The sequence below is a fragment of the Lissotriton vulgaris genome, chromosome 5 (genome assembly GCF_964263255.1).
Source record: "Lissotriton vulgaris chromosome 5, aLisVul1.2, whole genome shotgun sequence".
Classification (NCBI taxonomy): Eukaryota; Metazoa; Chordata; class Amphibia; order Caudata; family Salamandridae; genus Lissotriton; species Lissotriton vulgaris.
In genome coordinates this window covers 271,604,284-271,621,281 of record NC_141693.1, presented here as the reverse complement: position 1 = coordinate 271,621,281, position 16,998 = coordinate 271,604,284, and the positions used below count along the sequence as shown (strand labels likewise).

The 16,998-nt window shown below is 41.3% G+C and overlaps 1 protein-coding gene across 4 annotated transcripts in view; it reads right to left on the bottom strand.

The window, feature by feature from the left end:
• The window catches only part of CLSTN1 (calsyntenin 1), a 353,579-nt gene that overhangs the window by 144,340 nt on the left and 192,241 nt on the right, over nucleotides 1-16,998 (bottom strand). For all 4 annotated transcript variants that reach the window (XM_086921388.1, XM_086921386.1, XM_086921385.1 and 1 more), the window contains 3 exons: nucleotides 14,171-14,379; nucleotides 11,504-11,653; nucleotides 10,987-11,172 (listed from right to left, as the gene is read on the bottom strand). In XM_086921388.1, the coding sequence (XP_086777514.1) occupies nucleotides 10,987-11,172; nucleotides 11,504-11,653; nucleotides 14,171-14,379 (545 nt within the window). The remainder of the gene's footprint in view (nucleotides 1-10,986; nucleotides 11,173-11,503; nucleotides 11,654-14,170; nucleotides 14,380-16,998) is intronic.

Genomic DNA, 16,998 nt, shown 5'->3' with positions numbered 1-16,998 from the left:
CCCTCTGCCTGGTTAAACAAGCGCTCTACAGGTGGGCGAGACGCTATAAAATTAACCTGTAATGTCTGCATTGGTTATGAAGCGCTCCATTCGTGGATGAATGATGGAACCAAGCATTCGGTTGTAAAGCAGCTGTTAAAATATCTTAATGATCAGTTCTCCTTGGGTAGGCTGCTACTGGTACCATACACTTGGTGAAGTTTCTAGGGGTAAACTTTAATCCAGAAGGTAAGGACTTTGAACTATTGGAAACATCTGGCCACCTCAAGTCTGAGATACCTCCTGTATTTGACATGTATGGGAATATGGAACTAGGCAACAAGTAGATCTAACAATGCCATATGATCCCCTGGGTTTATCAGCTGAATTATTTCTAGTAGCATAACTCTTGAGTTATTGCTTTTGAGGAACTTCTTGAAGCATCTCAGTTCCTTCGGCAGGCTTGTGAGACCTCTTTATATTGCTCCATTCAGCATATACGGCTATTTCCTCGCTTAAAAGACAAAATGCTGATGTGAACTCTTGCGATGTGGATTGTGAGGACATTTCTGAAAAAATTCTAGGGTGTATTAATACTGGATGATATCCAACGCCCAAGTGTCCAAAGAGATGGTCTTTTAATTTTCATTAAAGTTGCTGAGAGTGCCTCGAACGTTCAAGGGATCTAACCAAAGAGATGCAACTAGTGTCATGACTGTCACAGCCTCCTAGAGGACTCCTGTCGCCTCCCAGTACCAGTCCATTTCTCCAATTTGGTTACCTAGAGAAAGCGGTTGCTGGTGGAGGTCGGTATTGCTCAGAGAATTGCTGGAGATACCCCGGTTATTGATGGATGTATGGCTGATATCTGTTAGACGGATAGCCTCCTCTGAAGTATTAGCTTCAGTGGTTGTGCTGCCTGTATAACCACCAAATCTGGTTTTAGGTGACCCATCTGACAAGATGGGGAGTTGAAGGGGCCTTGTATTTCTAGTCGAGTCTGGATATTACTGCTGCACAGTAGCAGGGTTTTTCTTGACTGTAAGGCCCACTTCCCCAATATATTCAACAATAGATATAGATCTCATGGATATCAATGATTCTTATAAGTCATACAGGAAACAGTTGGTTTGTTGAACAGATACTGGCAGATCAAACCTTTTGGCAGCTCTTTCTAAAATCCGGTGGCAAGTTAGCCGCTGGAGATGGAGGGGTGGATATTTGGGCAACATAATCATCTCATTCACTTTCAGTGTTTGTGGCTTGACCCTAGGGTTGTTCACCTTCAGATTCTTCAAAATCACCATCGTCCTGATCCACATAGTCATTGTGAATAGTAAATGAATCTAACGGTTTTGGTTGTAGAATGCCTTTCTACTGTGCAGCCGGGCTTCGTTGTGTCGTTCTCCCAGGAGAACGTGGACGAAATGCCAACTGGAGATATTCTAGTTTGTAAATGTCTTTGTGGTGCAGTTTCCTTTTCAGAAATCTCTTACAAGAATCCTGAAGCATCATACGGATGTCTGTAACAAGGGCTCTAGGGACCTGCATTAGTGGTCTCTGAGAATGCTCAAAAGTTTCCTCCTAACGGTAAGTATCATGAAACTCTTCATGTGGTTTTGTTCTATCGTGTTGCCTTCCCCTAAAGAAGAAATTCCCTTATAAGTAAGCTGGCTCATCCAGGTCAAACTCCTCGTCTGTTTCATGGCATTTTACCTGCACTTGTGATGGGCTACTTGCAGTCCTAAAAGTCCAGTCATCTTTCTCATCTCCTTAATCTCCAACCTCTAAAAGGCGTACTGGTGAGATTTGTTCTGGTCTTAATAATGGTTCAGCAATGATGGTCGACGGAGCTGTCGGAGGATAAAACCTTGGTCATCGACTGTGTAGCCATCAACTGTGCAGTTGTAGGTTCCGCCATCCACGAGGGCACCGACATAGTCAGAGAGTCAACGGAGCAGCTGTCTTCAGTGTCGATGACGGCGCGTCGTGGGCAGTCTCAACGACAAAGACATTGTCAAGATTAGTTGGGATGTTGAGGACGCAATTAACACAGAGGTAGTAGAGATCGTCGACGTAAACCTCTTAGCCGTCAACGATTTTGCCGCGGACTTGCAATATTTGAGGGAAGGATTTGAAGTAGGCTTCTTTAGATAAGCAGAGGCTAATGCCCTTTCAAAAGTAGTGAAAGGTTCACACTTTGATTTCTTTTTTTTAGTGGAGTCTTGAGTTGCTGAATGACTCAATTTCTCCTGATGTGGCTTCTTTTTGTCTGTCAAAGTAGATAATTTCTTAGGTGGTTCTCCACTCAACTCCTTACCATGTTTTACTCTTTTTAAGTATTTGATACGTGAGACCAGATAGACTCTGGTGTCATCCCTTATCGGCACACACTTATATTGTGTTTCCTCGGTTTAAGAAAACACTTTCATTCCATGTTCGTTGTCATTCATCATTTATTTCATGGTTTTTGTTTCTGTTTATATCATTTCATGTCACATTTCTTCATGATTATCAACATTCAAAATCAGGCAATATCAAGGCGTGTCCAATGCATTTCGGGCATTAAAATAGCATGCCCTTCGTCAGGGAATTGGCACTAGAAATAATATGAGTAAACATTAGAATAGGCAATTTAAATGTTGTACATCATTGTTATTGCAACAAAATTCAACAAGAATTACATTGTTTCCATCACATGCGTGTCATGCAGTTTAAAAGTGAACGATGGTGTAGGGAAAAGAGGTCGGGGATTGTGACTGTGTTGGGTGTCTGAAAGCTCAAAAAAAGGTTCAGATGTTCACTTACATGCCTGTAGTAAAACGCTAGTGGATAATCTGAAAGGATAAAAGAATCGTCAGAGGGATTCCATCGAGCTCGTAAGCGCCCAGGGTTTACCCGTGCGCTGTAATATGTTCTAAAGCGTGCGCTAAAACTAACCTGAAAGGTTTACGGGGATGGCGTCTTGTCCGATGCTCGTCTCTTTGACTCGCCGGTGAAGCTGAAAGCTTCCGGCTTTCATAAGTTCAAAACTCCCGCGGTCATGTGATGGGTCACATGTATCAAAAAGGAAAGAAAGACTTACGTGCCTTAACCGATGCGTGTTCACAAAAAGCGGAATAAACCGGGTTATGAATCAAATAACTGTTCGGGACCACAATAAATATGGGGATGACTTCTCACTACGATATGGTGAAATAGTCACTAAAGAAATATCACAAAAGAAAAATAAACGTGATAATAGAAAAATTACATGGTAAAGTTCAGGGGATCGAACTGCCGATTGTGGGATGGTGTATTGTGGTGTTCTGTGAGTTGAGCTAGCATGAACGTGATGGGGTCAGGTAACAAATTGGGTTGTATAGTGTCAAAGGTGTTGGGAACATGCACATTAACAATAGAGTCGATTTCCAGAGCAATTCTATCATAGGTAACAAGAGAATTCTATTCTTTCGTTTAGCCCCATAGGTTTCTGGGTTGACAGTTTGTGGATCCAGTAATTCTCTCGTCTTAACAGCAATTTATTATTGTTTACCCCTTCATGTTTAGGAACAGTCTCTAAAACAATGAACTTGACTTGGGAAACATTGTGTTGTAATTCTACAAAATGTGCCGAGAGAGCGGACTTCAAATTCTTCAGTCTGATATTAGATTTGTGTTCAGTCAGGCGCACCTTTATGCGTCTCTCAGTTTTCCCAACATACGTTTTTCCACACGGGCATTTGATCCCGTATATTAAGTTGCTGGAGTCACAGGTGGCATTAACTCGTAGTTTTATTGGGTAACCCTGTGTTGGATGGTTGATGGTGTGTCCTCTGATAATGTTATTGCAATTACCGCAGTTAAGGCAAGGTTTTGTTCAGTGGTATGTGGTGGGATCATTTGGTTTGCTTTGCAGTATTTCCCCTAAATTCTTGCCTCTTGTGTAGGCAAATAGCGGTGGTTGGTTGAATGCTCTATTAAAATCAGGTTCGAGGTTAAGGATGGTCCAATGCTTCATTATTATTTGTTTGAATTTTCTGCTGTTGGTGGAATATTTTGAAACCACTACTATCTGAGTTTGTTCAGATTTTACAGTTGGTGTCAAAAGTTTAGATCTTTCCATGTTCTCAATTCTCCTTTTTGTTTCATCCACTAGGTTCTTTGGGTAACCTCTTTTCAAAAACTTGTTTGACATCTCGCTTAGTCTTAAGTTAAGGGTTGTTTGATCTGAAGTAATTCTTTTGACCCTTGCCATTTGCGAATATGGTAAGTTTCTGATCAGGTTTGGTTCATGAAAGCTGGAATGCAATAGCATGTTGTTCCTGTCGGTGGGTTTGACGTAGAGGTCTGTATTGAATCCATTTGGGGTTACTGTAACTTTGACGTCCAGAAAATTTACAGATGTGTCGGAGATATCCCAAGTTAGTTGGATCCTTTGATCAATGGAGTTGAAATTGTTCAGTTGGTGTCTTAATTTCTCCTCCGAGTCTGTCCATATGATGAAGAAGTCATCAATATATCTTGATATCATTTTCAGATGATCTGTCCAGTTCGTGTTGTTTAGAATATGCTGGGTCTCGTACCAATGCATGAATGTGTTTGCGTATACAGGTGCGGCCGAATTGCCCATTGCCATCCCTGTAAGTTGTTGGTACCACTTGTCTTTGACTCTGAAGTAGCTATGGTATAAGGTGAATTGCATAAGCTCCATCAAAAACAGTTGAAAATCATGGTCTACGTCCGTGTTCAGAATGGCTGATTCTATTGCTTCAATGCCCATGCTGTGCGGTATGTTTGTGTATAAGCTGCAGACATCAGCAGTACATAGCAATATTTTTTTATTGGGGTTAAGTTGAATTTGTTGTAGTTTAAGCAAGAATTGCGAAGTATCCTTTATGTATGTTTGAGTAGATTGTACCGATGGTTGGAGATACTTGTCAATTAGTTGTCCTGTTGGTTGATGTATACTCCCTCTGGTGGAGACAATGGGTCTCATGGGGGGGTTTCTAAGATTTTTGTGGATTTTAGGCACCATTCTTAGTGTAGGGCTTTTGGGGTTGCTAGTTATAAGAAAGTTCTTCGTCCTTTCCGTAATAGTTCCCTGTTTGTATGCCTGGTCAATGATGTTTATTAACGTTTTGGCATATTCCGTGGTAGGGTTTGAATCCAATTCGTTATATGTTGACCTGTCCATGACATGTTCAGTTACTTTTTCATTGTACATTGAACTATTCATAATGACAATCGCTCCTCCCTTGTCGGCCTTGGTGAAGATTATTCGGTCATCGGTTGCTATTCTTCTCATTGTGTCTAAATCCTTCTGTGTGATGTTTCTGTTTTTAGGTTTGGTGTATTTGAGTTTATTGAGGTCTTGTTTAACAAGATTTTCAAAAAGGTCCAAGGTCTTGTGGCGTGTGGGTGCTTGGAATGAGCTCTGTGGACGTAGTCCTAATAGTTGGTCTTTCTCTTGTGGTGGACGTTCTGGTAAGGTGTTGTCAAAAATATGCCTGAGTTTGAGTTTACGCATTAGTTTAAAGAAGCTCACTTCCAAGAATTATCTACCATCTTGGAGGAAATCTCCGCTGAAAATTCAGGAAATGGCCACGGAACTATCAAAAATGATGACCGAGGATGAATTGAAGACCACCTTGGAGGACATCAAAACTCAAATTGACCGACACACTAGGGAGATTAATGAACGTAAGATCCGCAAGTTCAAGCGGGACACCTTGGATTATAAACTGGGGGAGGTCTACACATGGGCTGATGTGTATGCACAAAAACGAAGAAACCGTCCTTATAACTCCAATACAGATACCTCCTCGACTGACAGTGAATCAACTTCAAGACCTCGTAAAAGCCAACCCACAAGAACATCACAAGAACAAACTCCAACTGTGGAAGCTACCACCAGCCAAACACATGATAGCAGCCCTTTTTTAGATCAGGGCCAAGCGCAAAAAGGAGACCCAGGAGAGGGAAAGGAAAAAGAAAAGGAAAAGGAGAAAGAAAGGGATCCGCCGACCACTCGGAGCACAACAGCAACAACCAAGGTGATAGAGAAAAAACCCAAGAAGAATTAACTACAGATCATTTAGTTATCAACATCAGTGATCAACACTTTGACACATATGAACTTAAACTATTGGAGAAAGGAACTTCATTTGTACCTACCACCCAGACAGATCTCCTGGAACAAGAAGTGAGCTTCTTTAAACTAATGCGTAAACTCAAACTCAGGCATTTTTTTGACAACACCTTACCAGAACGTCCACCACAAGAGAAAGACCAACTATTAGGACTACGTCCACAGAGCTCATTCCAAGCACCCACAAGCCACAAGACCTTGGACCTTTTTGAAAATCTTGTTAAACAAGACCTCAATAAACTCAAATACACCAAACCTAAAAACAGAAACATCACACAGAAGGATTTAGACACAATGAGAAGAATAGCAACCGATGACCGAATAATCTTCACCAAGGCCGACAAGGGAGGAGCGATTGTCATTATGAATAGTTCAATGTACAATGAAAAAGTAACTGAACATGTCATGGACAGGTCAACATATAACGAATTGGATTCAAACCCTACCACGGAATATGCCAAAACGTTAAAAAAACATCATTGACCAGGCATACAAACAGGGAACTATTACGGAAAGGACGAAGAACTTTCTTATAACTAGCAACCCCAAAAGCCCTACACTAAGAATGGTGCCTAAAATCCACAAAAATCTTAGAAACCCCCCCATGAGACCCATTGTCTCCACCAGAGGGAGTATACATCAACCAACAGGACAACTAATTGACAAGTATCTCCAACCATCAGTACAATCTACTCAAACATACATAAAAGATACTTCGCAATTCTTGCTTAAACTACAACAAATTCAACTTAACTCCAATGAAAAAATATTGCTATGTACTGCTGATGTCTGCAGCTTATACACAAACATACCGCACAGCATGGGCATTGAAGCAATAGAATCAGCCATTCTGAACACGGACGTAGACCATGATTTTCAACTGTTTTTGATGGAGCTTATGCAATTCACCTTATACCATAGCTACTTCAGAGTCAAAGACAAGTGGTACCAACAACTTACAGGGATGGCAATGGGCAATTCGGCCGCACCTTTATACGCAAACACATTCATGCATTGGTACGAGACCCAGCATATTCTAAACGACACGAACTGGACAGATCATCTGAAAATGATATCAAGATATATTGATGACTTCTTCATCATATGGACAGACTCGGAGGAGAAATTAAGACACCAACTGAACAATTTCAACTCCATTGATCAAAGGATCCAACTAACTTGGGATATCTCCGACACATCTGTAAATTTTCTGGACGTCAAAGTTACAGTAACCCCAAATGGATTCAATACAGACCTCTACATCAAACCCACCGACAGGAACAACATGCTATTGCATTCCAGCTTTCATGAACCAAACCTGATCAGAAACTTACCATATTCGCAAATGGCAAGGGTCAAAAGAATTACTTCAGATCAAACAACCCTTAACTTAAGACTAAGCGAGATGTCAAACAAGTTTTTGAAAAGAGGTTACCCAAAGAACCTAGTGGATGAAACAAAAAGGAGAATTGAGAACATGGAAGGATCTAAACTTTTGACACCAACTGTAAAATCTGAACAAACTCAGATAGTAGTGGTTTCAAAATATTCCACCAACAGCAGAAAATTCAAACAAATAATAATGAAGCATTGGACCATCCTTAACCTCGAACCTGATTTTAATAGAGCATTCAACCAACCACCGCTATTTGCCTACACAAGAGGCAAGAATTTAGGGGAAATACTGCAAAGCAAACCAAATGATCCCACCACATACCACGGAACAAAACCTTGCCTTAACTGCGGTAATTGCAATAACATTATCAGAGGACACACCATCAACCATCCAACACAGGGTTACCCAATAAAACTACGAGTTAATGCCACCTGTGACTCCAGCAACTTAATATACGGGATCAAATGCCCGTGTGGAAAAACGTATGTTGGGAAAACTGAGAGACGCATAAAGGTGCGCCTGACTGAACACAAATCTAATATCAGACTGAAGAATTTGAAGTCAGCTCTCTCGGCACATTTTGTAGAATTACAACACAATGTTTCCCAAGTCAAGTTCATTGTTTTAGAGACTGTTCCTAAACATGAAGGGGTAAACAATAATAAATTGCTGTTAAGACGAGAGAATTACTGGATCCACAAACTGTCAACCCAGAAACCTATGGGGCTAAACGAAAGAATAGAATTCTCTTGTTACCTATGATAGAATTGCTCTGGAAATCGACTCTATTGTTAATGTGAATGTTCCCAACACCTTTGACACTATACAACCCAATTTGTTACCTGACCCCATCACGTTCATGCTAGCTCAACTCACAGAACACCACAATACACCATCCCACAATCGGCAGTTCGATCCCCTGAACTTTACCATGTAATTTTTCTATTATCACGTTTATTTTTCTTTTGTGATATTTCTTTAGTGACTATTTCACCATATCGTAGTGAGAAGTCATCCCCATATTTATTGTGGTCCCGAACAGTTATTCGATTCATAACCCAGTTTATTCCGCTTTTTGTGAACACGCATCGGTTAAGGCACGTAAGTCTTTCTTTCCTTTTTGATACATGTGACCCATCACATGACCGCGGGAGTTTTGAACTTATGAACGCCGGAAGCTTTCAGCTTCACCGGCGAGTCAAAGAGACGAGCATCGGACAAGACGCCATCCCCGTAAACCTTTCAGGTTAGTTTTAGCGCACGCTTTAGAACATATTACAGCGCACGGGTAAACCCTGGGCGCTTACGAGCTCGATGGAATCCCTCTGACGATTCTTTTATCCTTTCAGATTATCCACTAGCGTTTTACTACAGGCATGTAAGTGAACATCTGAACCTTTTTTTGAGCTTTCAGACACCCAACACAGTCACAATCCCCGACCTCTTTTCCCTACACCATCGTTCACTTTTAAACTGCATGACACGCATGTGATGGAAACAATGTAATTCTTGTTGAATTTTGTTGCAATAACAATGATGTACAACATTTAAATTGCCTATTCTAATGTTTACTCATATTATTTCTAGTGCCAATTCCCTGACGAAGGGCATGCTATTTTAATGCCCGAAATGCATTGGACACGCCTTGATATTGCTTGATTTTGAATGTTGATAATCATGAAGAAATGTGACATGAAATGATATAAACAGAAACAAAAACCATGAAATAAATGATGAATGACAACGAACATGGAATGAAAGTGTTTTCTTAAACCGAGGAAACACAATATAAGTGTGTGCCGATAAGGGATGACACCAGAGTCCATCTGGTCTCACGTATCAAATAGTTTTCCTGACGTCGTAGGGTTCTCGACGCCTCCTTATTGAGCACCACCAAATTAAACTAACTGAAATAAAATAGAGTTGAAATCTAACAAAAATAAGCTGTGCATCTTCCCAAACTTCATCACATTACTCTTTTTACGGTCATTTTCCCGGGAGTTATGGATCCTTCATCCCCGGAGACTGGAGTTTATCGCTTTCCTCTTTCGAAGCCGTAATAGTTGCATTGCTTCTCTTTCTTTCAATGTCTTAGCAGAAACTGTTCTACAGTATTTGCAATCTTTAGGGGTATGATCAGGGTACAAACCATACAGGAAATCCTTGTGGGTGTCCTTAGAAAATAGTCTCATCTTACCACAGGTCCTACAAGGTCTAAACAAACCCTGTTTGGATCCCTATAACATGGTGAGATTCTGCCAGGATTATAAGTAAGTTTATTGTTTAGTTGATAACCTTAACAATTTTCATGTAAACGCACGATACAGCAGATTTCACAATTAAAAGGATTGGGGACCAGATCGTAAAAACATTAATTCCTTGTGTCAAGTTAGTCAAAACAATGTACACTGGTTGTTGGCAGAACAATAAAAAGGCAAAGTCTTCAATCTTAAAATTGGACATAAAATATTAATCTTGCGCAAACCAGATAAACATTTTCAGATGTATTTAACTAAATTTGCAAAATTTAGGCAGTTCATTCTGTGTGCAAGGAGAGCAACATGGATACTGGGGTAAAAGACTAGGACCCTAGGTGCATTGCTATCTTAAGTTGTATTGCATAGCAACGTAACAAATGCATCCTTTGAGGGTTGGTTCAATGCGCAGGTGGTAGCAAGGACAATACTAACTCCATTCTTCGCTCTAAACATTTTTTAAGGAGCTTGCCATTGCTTGGCACATGAAGTGCCTAGAGCATTATAAATGGAGGGGAAAAAGATTCCACCAGGATTAGGCATAGACAGGATAATAAATATTCCTAAATACAAATAAGAACACTTCAACTGAACATCACAGATGTGACAGTATCAGTTTCTCTGCAAAAAAACTGAGCAGAGCTCAGAGAGAATCCCTTTCACATGAAGTGCAGCTAGATATCTGAGGTGTGGTGGCCCGGGAGGGGAGAAATGAGGCAATGGTTTCTCTCCGATATGGTGAAGTTTGGTTCTACTTAAGATGATGTGGATTGGTATCAAATTTCATTTGGTTGGACTTAACTGTCAAGTGATGTTGACTTATACTGCTAGTTCTAATTACCATGGAACTCCCACCTCGAAGGCGGGGAAGATTCAAGCATGTGAATATATGAAAGATTCAATACTAGAAAACTGCTGAATATGTTAACGATGATCTAAGCTTAAAGTGAAAGGACTGCACTTAAAACATTTACAATTGATAAAGTGCCAAACATGTTGATCACTGGAATGCTGCAATCATTCAGAAATTAAATTGTCACAAATTTATTCTTAGTCAAATTTCACTTACGATATCACCTTCTAATACTACATGGAAGGCATGCCAAAGCCAGAGCCAAGCATTGACGAAGCAGTTCCAATTAGTTTGAGTATATATTTACTGACCCCACTGGCCCCTCACCACGTGAATCAACATATATATTGTGAAAAACAATTGGGTTACTCACCACAGAGTCTGTGAAGGGACTTCTCAGAGTAGGTGTCTCTGTCACACCCTTTCCCAATGTGGTTGGTTTCTAGCTCCACATTTGCTTGAATTGATGTGATAGGTTCATCACATGTTTCCAGATGCATGCTGGGAAATAAAGCCAAGGAACCAGTGCCTGGTTCATACTCTATCCGTTTGCTCCAACCTGCAATTGCCCAACAGAGATAAAAAGACGTGAAAGGTAATGCTCATGAGCCAAGGGTAATTGGGAGGGCACAGTTAATGAACATAAGAGAGGATGATATAGTTAAGGCTTAGAGAACTGAAATTAGCAAAGGGGAAAACAAAGTTTAGAAGGCCACAGTAAATAAGTAATCTGAAATGGAGGTGTTTGCACAACAATGATGGACAATGGTGACTCAAAGAATCAATAGGAATCCAGGTTCTGATTAATGGGGGGGTTGGGCGGGTAATACTGTGGCATTAAGAAAGGAGATGGCGATGGTGAAAAGAACATGGTGTATATTTATTCTTACCTTGCCAGCCGGGCTTGCATGTAGGTTTAATGCTGATTTTCACCAGAACATCTTCAGTGGCCCTTTTGCTCCCACAGTCATATGCAGTGACCGTGAGCTTATACTGTCGCTCTTTGCCATAGTTCAGCTTCTCTGTGTTCTTAATGAAGCCTGTGTAAGCCAGAAGGGAAAAGATGTGAAACTTGGAAAGTTCTAGCGTTCAGAAGAATCAAAGGGTGACATTTTAAATTTTAAATCAATCAAATAATAAGGTAAAAACTATGCAATCACCAAACATGCTAGAAATTCTTTTAATTCAGAAAATGGGTCCACTAGCCTGCCCCCTCATCAGAAGGATACGGCCCGGTTCTAGAAGGCTGCTTCAGTTGCTCAGAGTGCAGTGCAGACATAGTTAAAGGCAGTATATTTTGATGTCCCACTCCGTGAAAGGATTTTACACCAGGGGACTAGTTAAGATATTGCCAGGTATATGGTAGGTAAGCAGAATGTTTTTTCATTTAAAGACATGATAGGGAAGGGTGATGTAACCTTTAAGGTGACATAGTTACTCCTAACCTTGTGGCTCTATCGCTTTATTTACAATGGATTATTCAGCCCCCATTAAAGGGGAGTAGCAACAACTACTGTCATTATTTAGTAGATGTTTGGGTGCCCAGCATCATGTGGGTATAGATCATATGCAGGAGCATACCTGTACTCTGCATAAGAGAGTAATATACACAATTGCCTTCTTAAAGAATAAAGCCAATCTATGGTTTGTTTTCATTTTATGGCTTAGGGTGTGGCAGAAGGGTGTTGATAACTGGAGGGAGCCTACAGATTAGGAGTAATCACATCACTAAATGTAACTATGTGTCAAGTATCCACACTTTCTCACTCCCCAAGGACTGTTCTCTGCTCTGCTTCTTCCTGCCCATATGCGCTACCAAAACCCTCTCAACTCACTCATGACAGGTTTTTCGTTTCCCACATTTACCTTATTTGCCCAACTAGTATTGGCCTTAGAGTGAAGCATTGAGTTCATAGTCTGAGGGATACCTCCCACAATGTGCTTCTCTGTAGCCCTTTCTCACTCCGATTGGATCCCAAAGAGCTTGCTGGTGTTCCCGCAGTACTGCTGCATTCAGCTATTTGTGCATCACCTGGTATGTGGTAATTTTGCAATCACACCTGAAAGAACTTCTTCCTCGGGGGTGCTACTGAAGATAAGACATCCTTCCAGTGTAAGACACAATATTTGGAGATGGCAACACCCACTCCAGTACAGAGATCTTAGATCAGCACCTAATAATCAGCACCTAATACCGCTCCCATCTACTCATGTGAAAGGGCTGGCAACACATTAACTAGCATTTTGGCACTGTAGAGAAGCTTACTGAAAGGAAAAAAACTCCTAGTGATTAATTCAAGTAATCAAAAAGCTAATCAACAGTTTTCTTTCTCAACAGGAGACAATACTTTCCAGCCAAATAAATTACGTAATGGCTAATCAAGATACATTTGTTTTCGAAGGAAACTTTACCTTGTGGAATGTACACATGATGCATAATGCAGAATGAAAACAAAACCCTCAAAGTCATCAATCTGTCGCAAGTGATTAGAAACAGTAACTTCTCCAAGCCAAGGCTCCTATGAACAAGCAGCATTTCTATATGGTGGAAGTCTTAGAAGAGGATGTTGGCAATCCTGGGACCGTAGAATTGCACACATCTATATAGAGCAACGTTTTTCGGCACCACAATTATGTGATACCGTAGAAAATTAGGTAAAAATAGCAACTTCAGGAACTTCAGAAAGCTGACTAACTAGGTAAAGCCTCGAGTTAACTAAGACCCCCAGGTTTCTCACAACCTCAAAGGAAGAAGGCACATACATACCCATCGAGTTAGGCCTTAGGAATTCCGTCTAGCTTGTAAGCTTCTTATGTGCAAGCAAATAGCCTTAGAGAAGTGCAGTTTTAAGAAGGTTGTCATTCATCCACCAGCGCACAAAGTCCTGGGCCTTAGGAAGATACTTTGTGTCAAGGTCTGCACCTGGCTCCCACCTAAAGATACTGTCCAACCTTGCGAAGGACAAATCTACTTCAAAACAAGGTACGCCAGTTGACAGATAACCTGTGTCAAAGGTAACTGATAAACCTAACAGCATCATGGCTTTGGCACGGTCTCCTTAAAATCACAATGCCCACACCGTACAGTGGGTAGGTGATAACCCACTCTACCCAAGCTGGGTTTAAAACTAGCATGTAGAGAATACATGAGTGAATGGGTTACTGACAAACTCTTGCAACTGCATTCTCATAACCCTTTCTAGCAACTTCGCTGTATACGTCAACAGAAATATAAAAAATAATTTGGCAGGATAACACACAATAGTAAGGTTCTCTACAAACCCCCCCCCCCAAGTTATGACTGGCGTGTTGAGTGCAAAAAGTAGTCTTAGATAAAGACACACTGAAGATTCACTGATCAAAATAAAGGTCGCTACTATGCAACGTTTCAGGCAGAAGCACAAACATTCTAATTAGTTACAAAAAATTAGAAGCATAAATAGGTGATGCTTGTTGTCGATGCATGTATAAAAGGTTAACATTAACCCCTACACCTCAACTCTAGCTCCCCTAAGCCAGTCACACACTTCTGTAATCATGTCACTTCGGTGTCTTACCATCTTTGCCAATAGTGAAGGGTACGTCCGGAGTCACAATCTCGTAGCTGCAGATCTGGCTGAACTGGGGAGAGCAGTCAGCATCCAAGGCCTCCACCTGCAGTATACTGTCGTACTTCTTGCCTTCAATAACTGTTGCCTTGTAAGACTTCTCCTTGAATACAGGGGCATACTCATTTACATCATTCACCTGAATATGCACTGTGGCTCTGTGGACACAACAAAAACAATAGTCCAATAAATTCACCCACAGTTCAAATTGAGCCCTTAAGCAAGGGAATTGTGGTTTTGCCAATTAAATGAGCCAACACAGAAGTATAGTCTATTTCCACACATCAGTATTTATGGCCTTCAAAAAGATGGCATCCGCTGTGCAGGGTACTACTAACATATGTCCTTAGAGCTCAATAAACAGCAGGGCTCCGCACAATAAACTGAATACTCGCAATGGCCATTATTCAAGATTCCAAGAATATCATACATTTCTTTCCCAACTCATGCCTAATCGGTGTACGAGGCATTACGTAAAGTCAGAATATGACTGTTTGGCCCAAGAGCAGATATTTAAAAAAAATATAAAGCATTTGCACAGAGAAGGTTCCACTTACCCAGAGAGAGCATTGATCTAACTCAAAACCTTCTCTCCCACTAAAAACATTTTCCAAAACAAAAGTCTTGCATTATACCAATTGATTGAGCCTATACAATAACCGTGTACATGTCAGACAAGGTATTTTCATTTTGCCACCGACCTGAACCTAACTGCTATTTTTCAAAATAAAAAGTGCCTTCCAAACTCTGGTATAATCGTCTGTTCGATGAAAGAATAATGTTTAACCCTCAAATCGCCCCTGTTCTCATCCTCACCAAGACATTATAGTCGACTTTTTGAGAAAGCAGAAATATAATTTACCAATGGGCTATTTAGTTTGAACCGCATAATGCTAGGTAAGGTTACATGCAAACCGCAGGAATGAAACAACAGCAAAGTGGTCCCAGGGTGGGCATCACATTTCACAAATACACCTTGTGTGCCGATGGTAATAGGTCTCTCAAAGCACATGCATGCTCAAGGGTTTTGTCAATGCAAGGGCAATTTGTAATAAAGCAACACAACCCCTCAGTCTCATATTTTGAAGCCTAATGAATTTGCTACTTATCTTCAGTGATGCTCTTTCTGGTGGATACTCTAATCGCAGATTTTTTGCCTTTTGACTAGCCCCTGCCACCATCCTGGGTCTGGCTACTTCTCTTCAAGCACTTGCTTACATGCACTGGTAGGTGGCACCATCCAGCTCCACAACAACCTTCCACTAACTTCAAAAGGCACGGGTAAGCATAAAGGCAACAACTCACATGCAAACGTCGGTTAACTTTGAAGACTTCTGCATCTTCAGACATGGATCAACACAGTTGGGGAACCTAACTCCTCACAGGAGACTATGCCACAGTACTTGGGAGAAAGAAGAGCATTGAGGAATCTGAAGTTAGAGTATCCACCAAAAAGATTTTTACCAAAGGAAAGAAACTGTTTTTTCTGATTCTTCATCTTTTGATTGTTGAGGCGGTAGTGCTTGTTGAACTCACAGATGCCCATGTAGCAGCCTGGCAGAGTTAAAGTACTGGAACACCCCTCACCAAAATCATTGTGGCAGCAATGGATCTAGTAAAACTACCCTGCAGACCCTCTGAGTAGGGAGATCCTTCCTGAGCAGGCTTAATATTTCTTTATGCACAGGATGACCCACCTGGTTGGGATAGTTTCTGCACTGCCTTCCCAGCACAAGCAAACTCAATGAAAAGCTAGTCGTCAACTGAGTAGTCTCTAGTATACTCAATGTAGAAATGAAATGGCTGTGGATCTTTCAAGGTTAAGGGCAGCATTTTAGTTCTCATAGCAATGCATGAGCTTAGCATGAGCAGATGTTGGCTCCAGCTGTAGCTTGGGTTGAGATGGACGCCAAAGTGGTCAGAACGGGTATGGCATCTGCTGCCAATGTGGAAGTGTAGTCATGTGTCTACAGGGAACCAGGGAATGGCTCAACAGGGGTCAGCTGAGGGGCCAGCATCACAGGAGCGACTGGGTGTGACTCAGGCTCCATAAGTATATAAGGCGCTCTCGAGAGAGCCAGCATCACCTCAAATTCTGCTGTATGCCTTCCTAGAAGCCAGTTATCTGTTGAGGTCAACGACAGCCCAGGAAATATGGGTTACATCGAGACAATCATCTGATGGACTGAAAGTCAGAGTATTCTTGCAGTGTCATATCGTTGGAGTGTTTATTATGCTGTTTCTCTCCTGAAAGATTTACAAGATAGAAGGGAATTCAGCTTGGTCTTCTTGTGCTTATGGTGTGACTTGGACTTTTGAGACACCTTAATACATGCTGTGAGACCAGGCTTGCCGCAAGAGTGGCCTCGCAGCCTGGATTGGGTCTGTCACTTCAAGAGCAATATGACCAATTTTTTTATGCCCTGTGACAGTTTCACTTCTTGCTTCTGATCGCCACAGTGAGCATTTGTCACTTGTCTGAGTTCTCACCAGAAAAAGGTTGTATGGATCTGTGACTAACATATGCTTCCTGTAGTCGCAGAATGCCTTAAAGCCTATAGTTTTGGGACGACCTTTCCCTGGCACACTGTTGAATTCTGATGTATTTTAGGTGTCTGTAAAACCGAGGAAGTGCGGAGCTGAGCCCCAGATAGTCGTCAAAAGACACAGAAAGAAAATAACCCACATAAACGTGCAAGGGCAACGCATATATGTGGTTGTGAACAGTTACTTCTAGAGGCAGCACAGGGCCGTCATGTCCAATGGCACCATCTTCC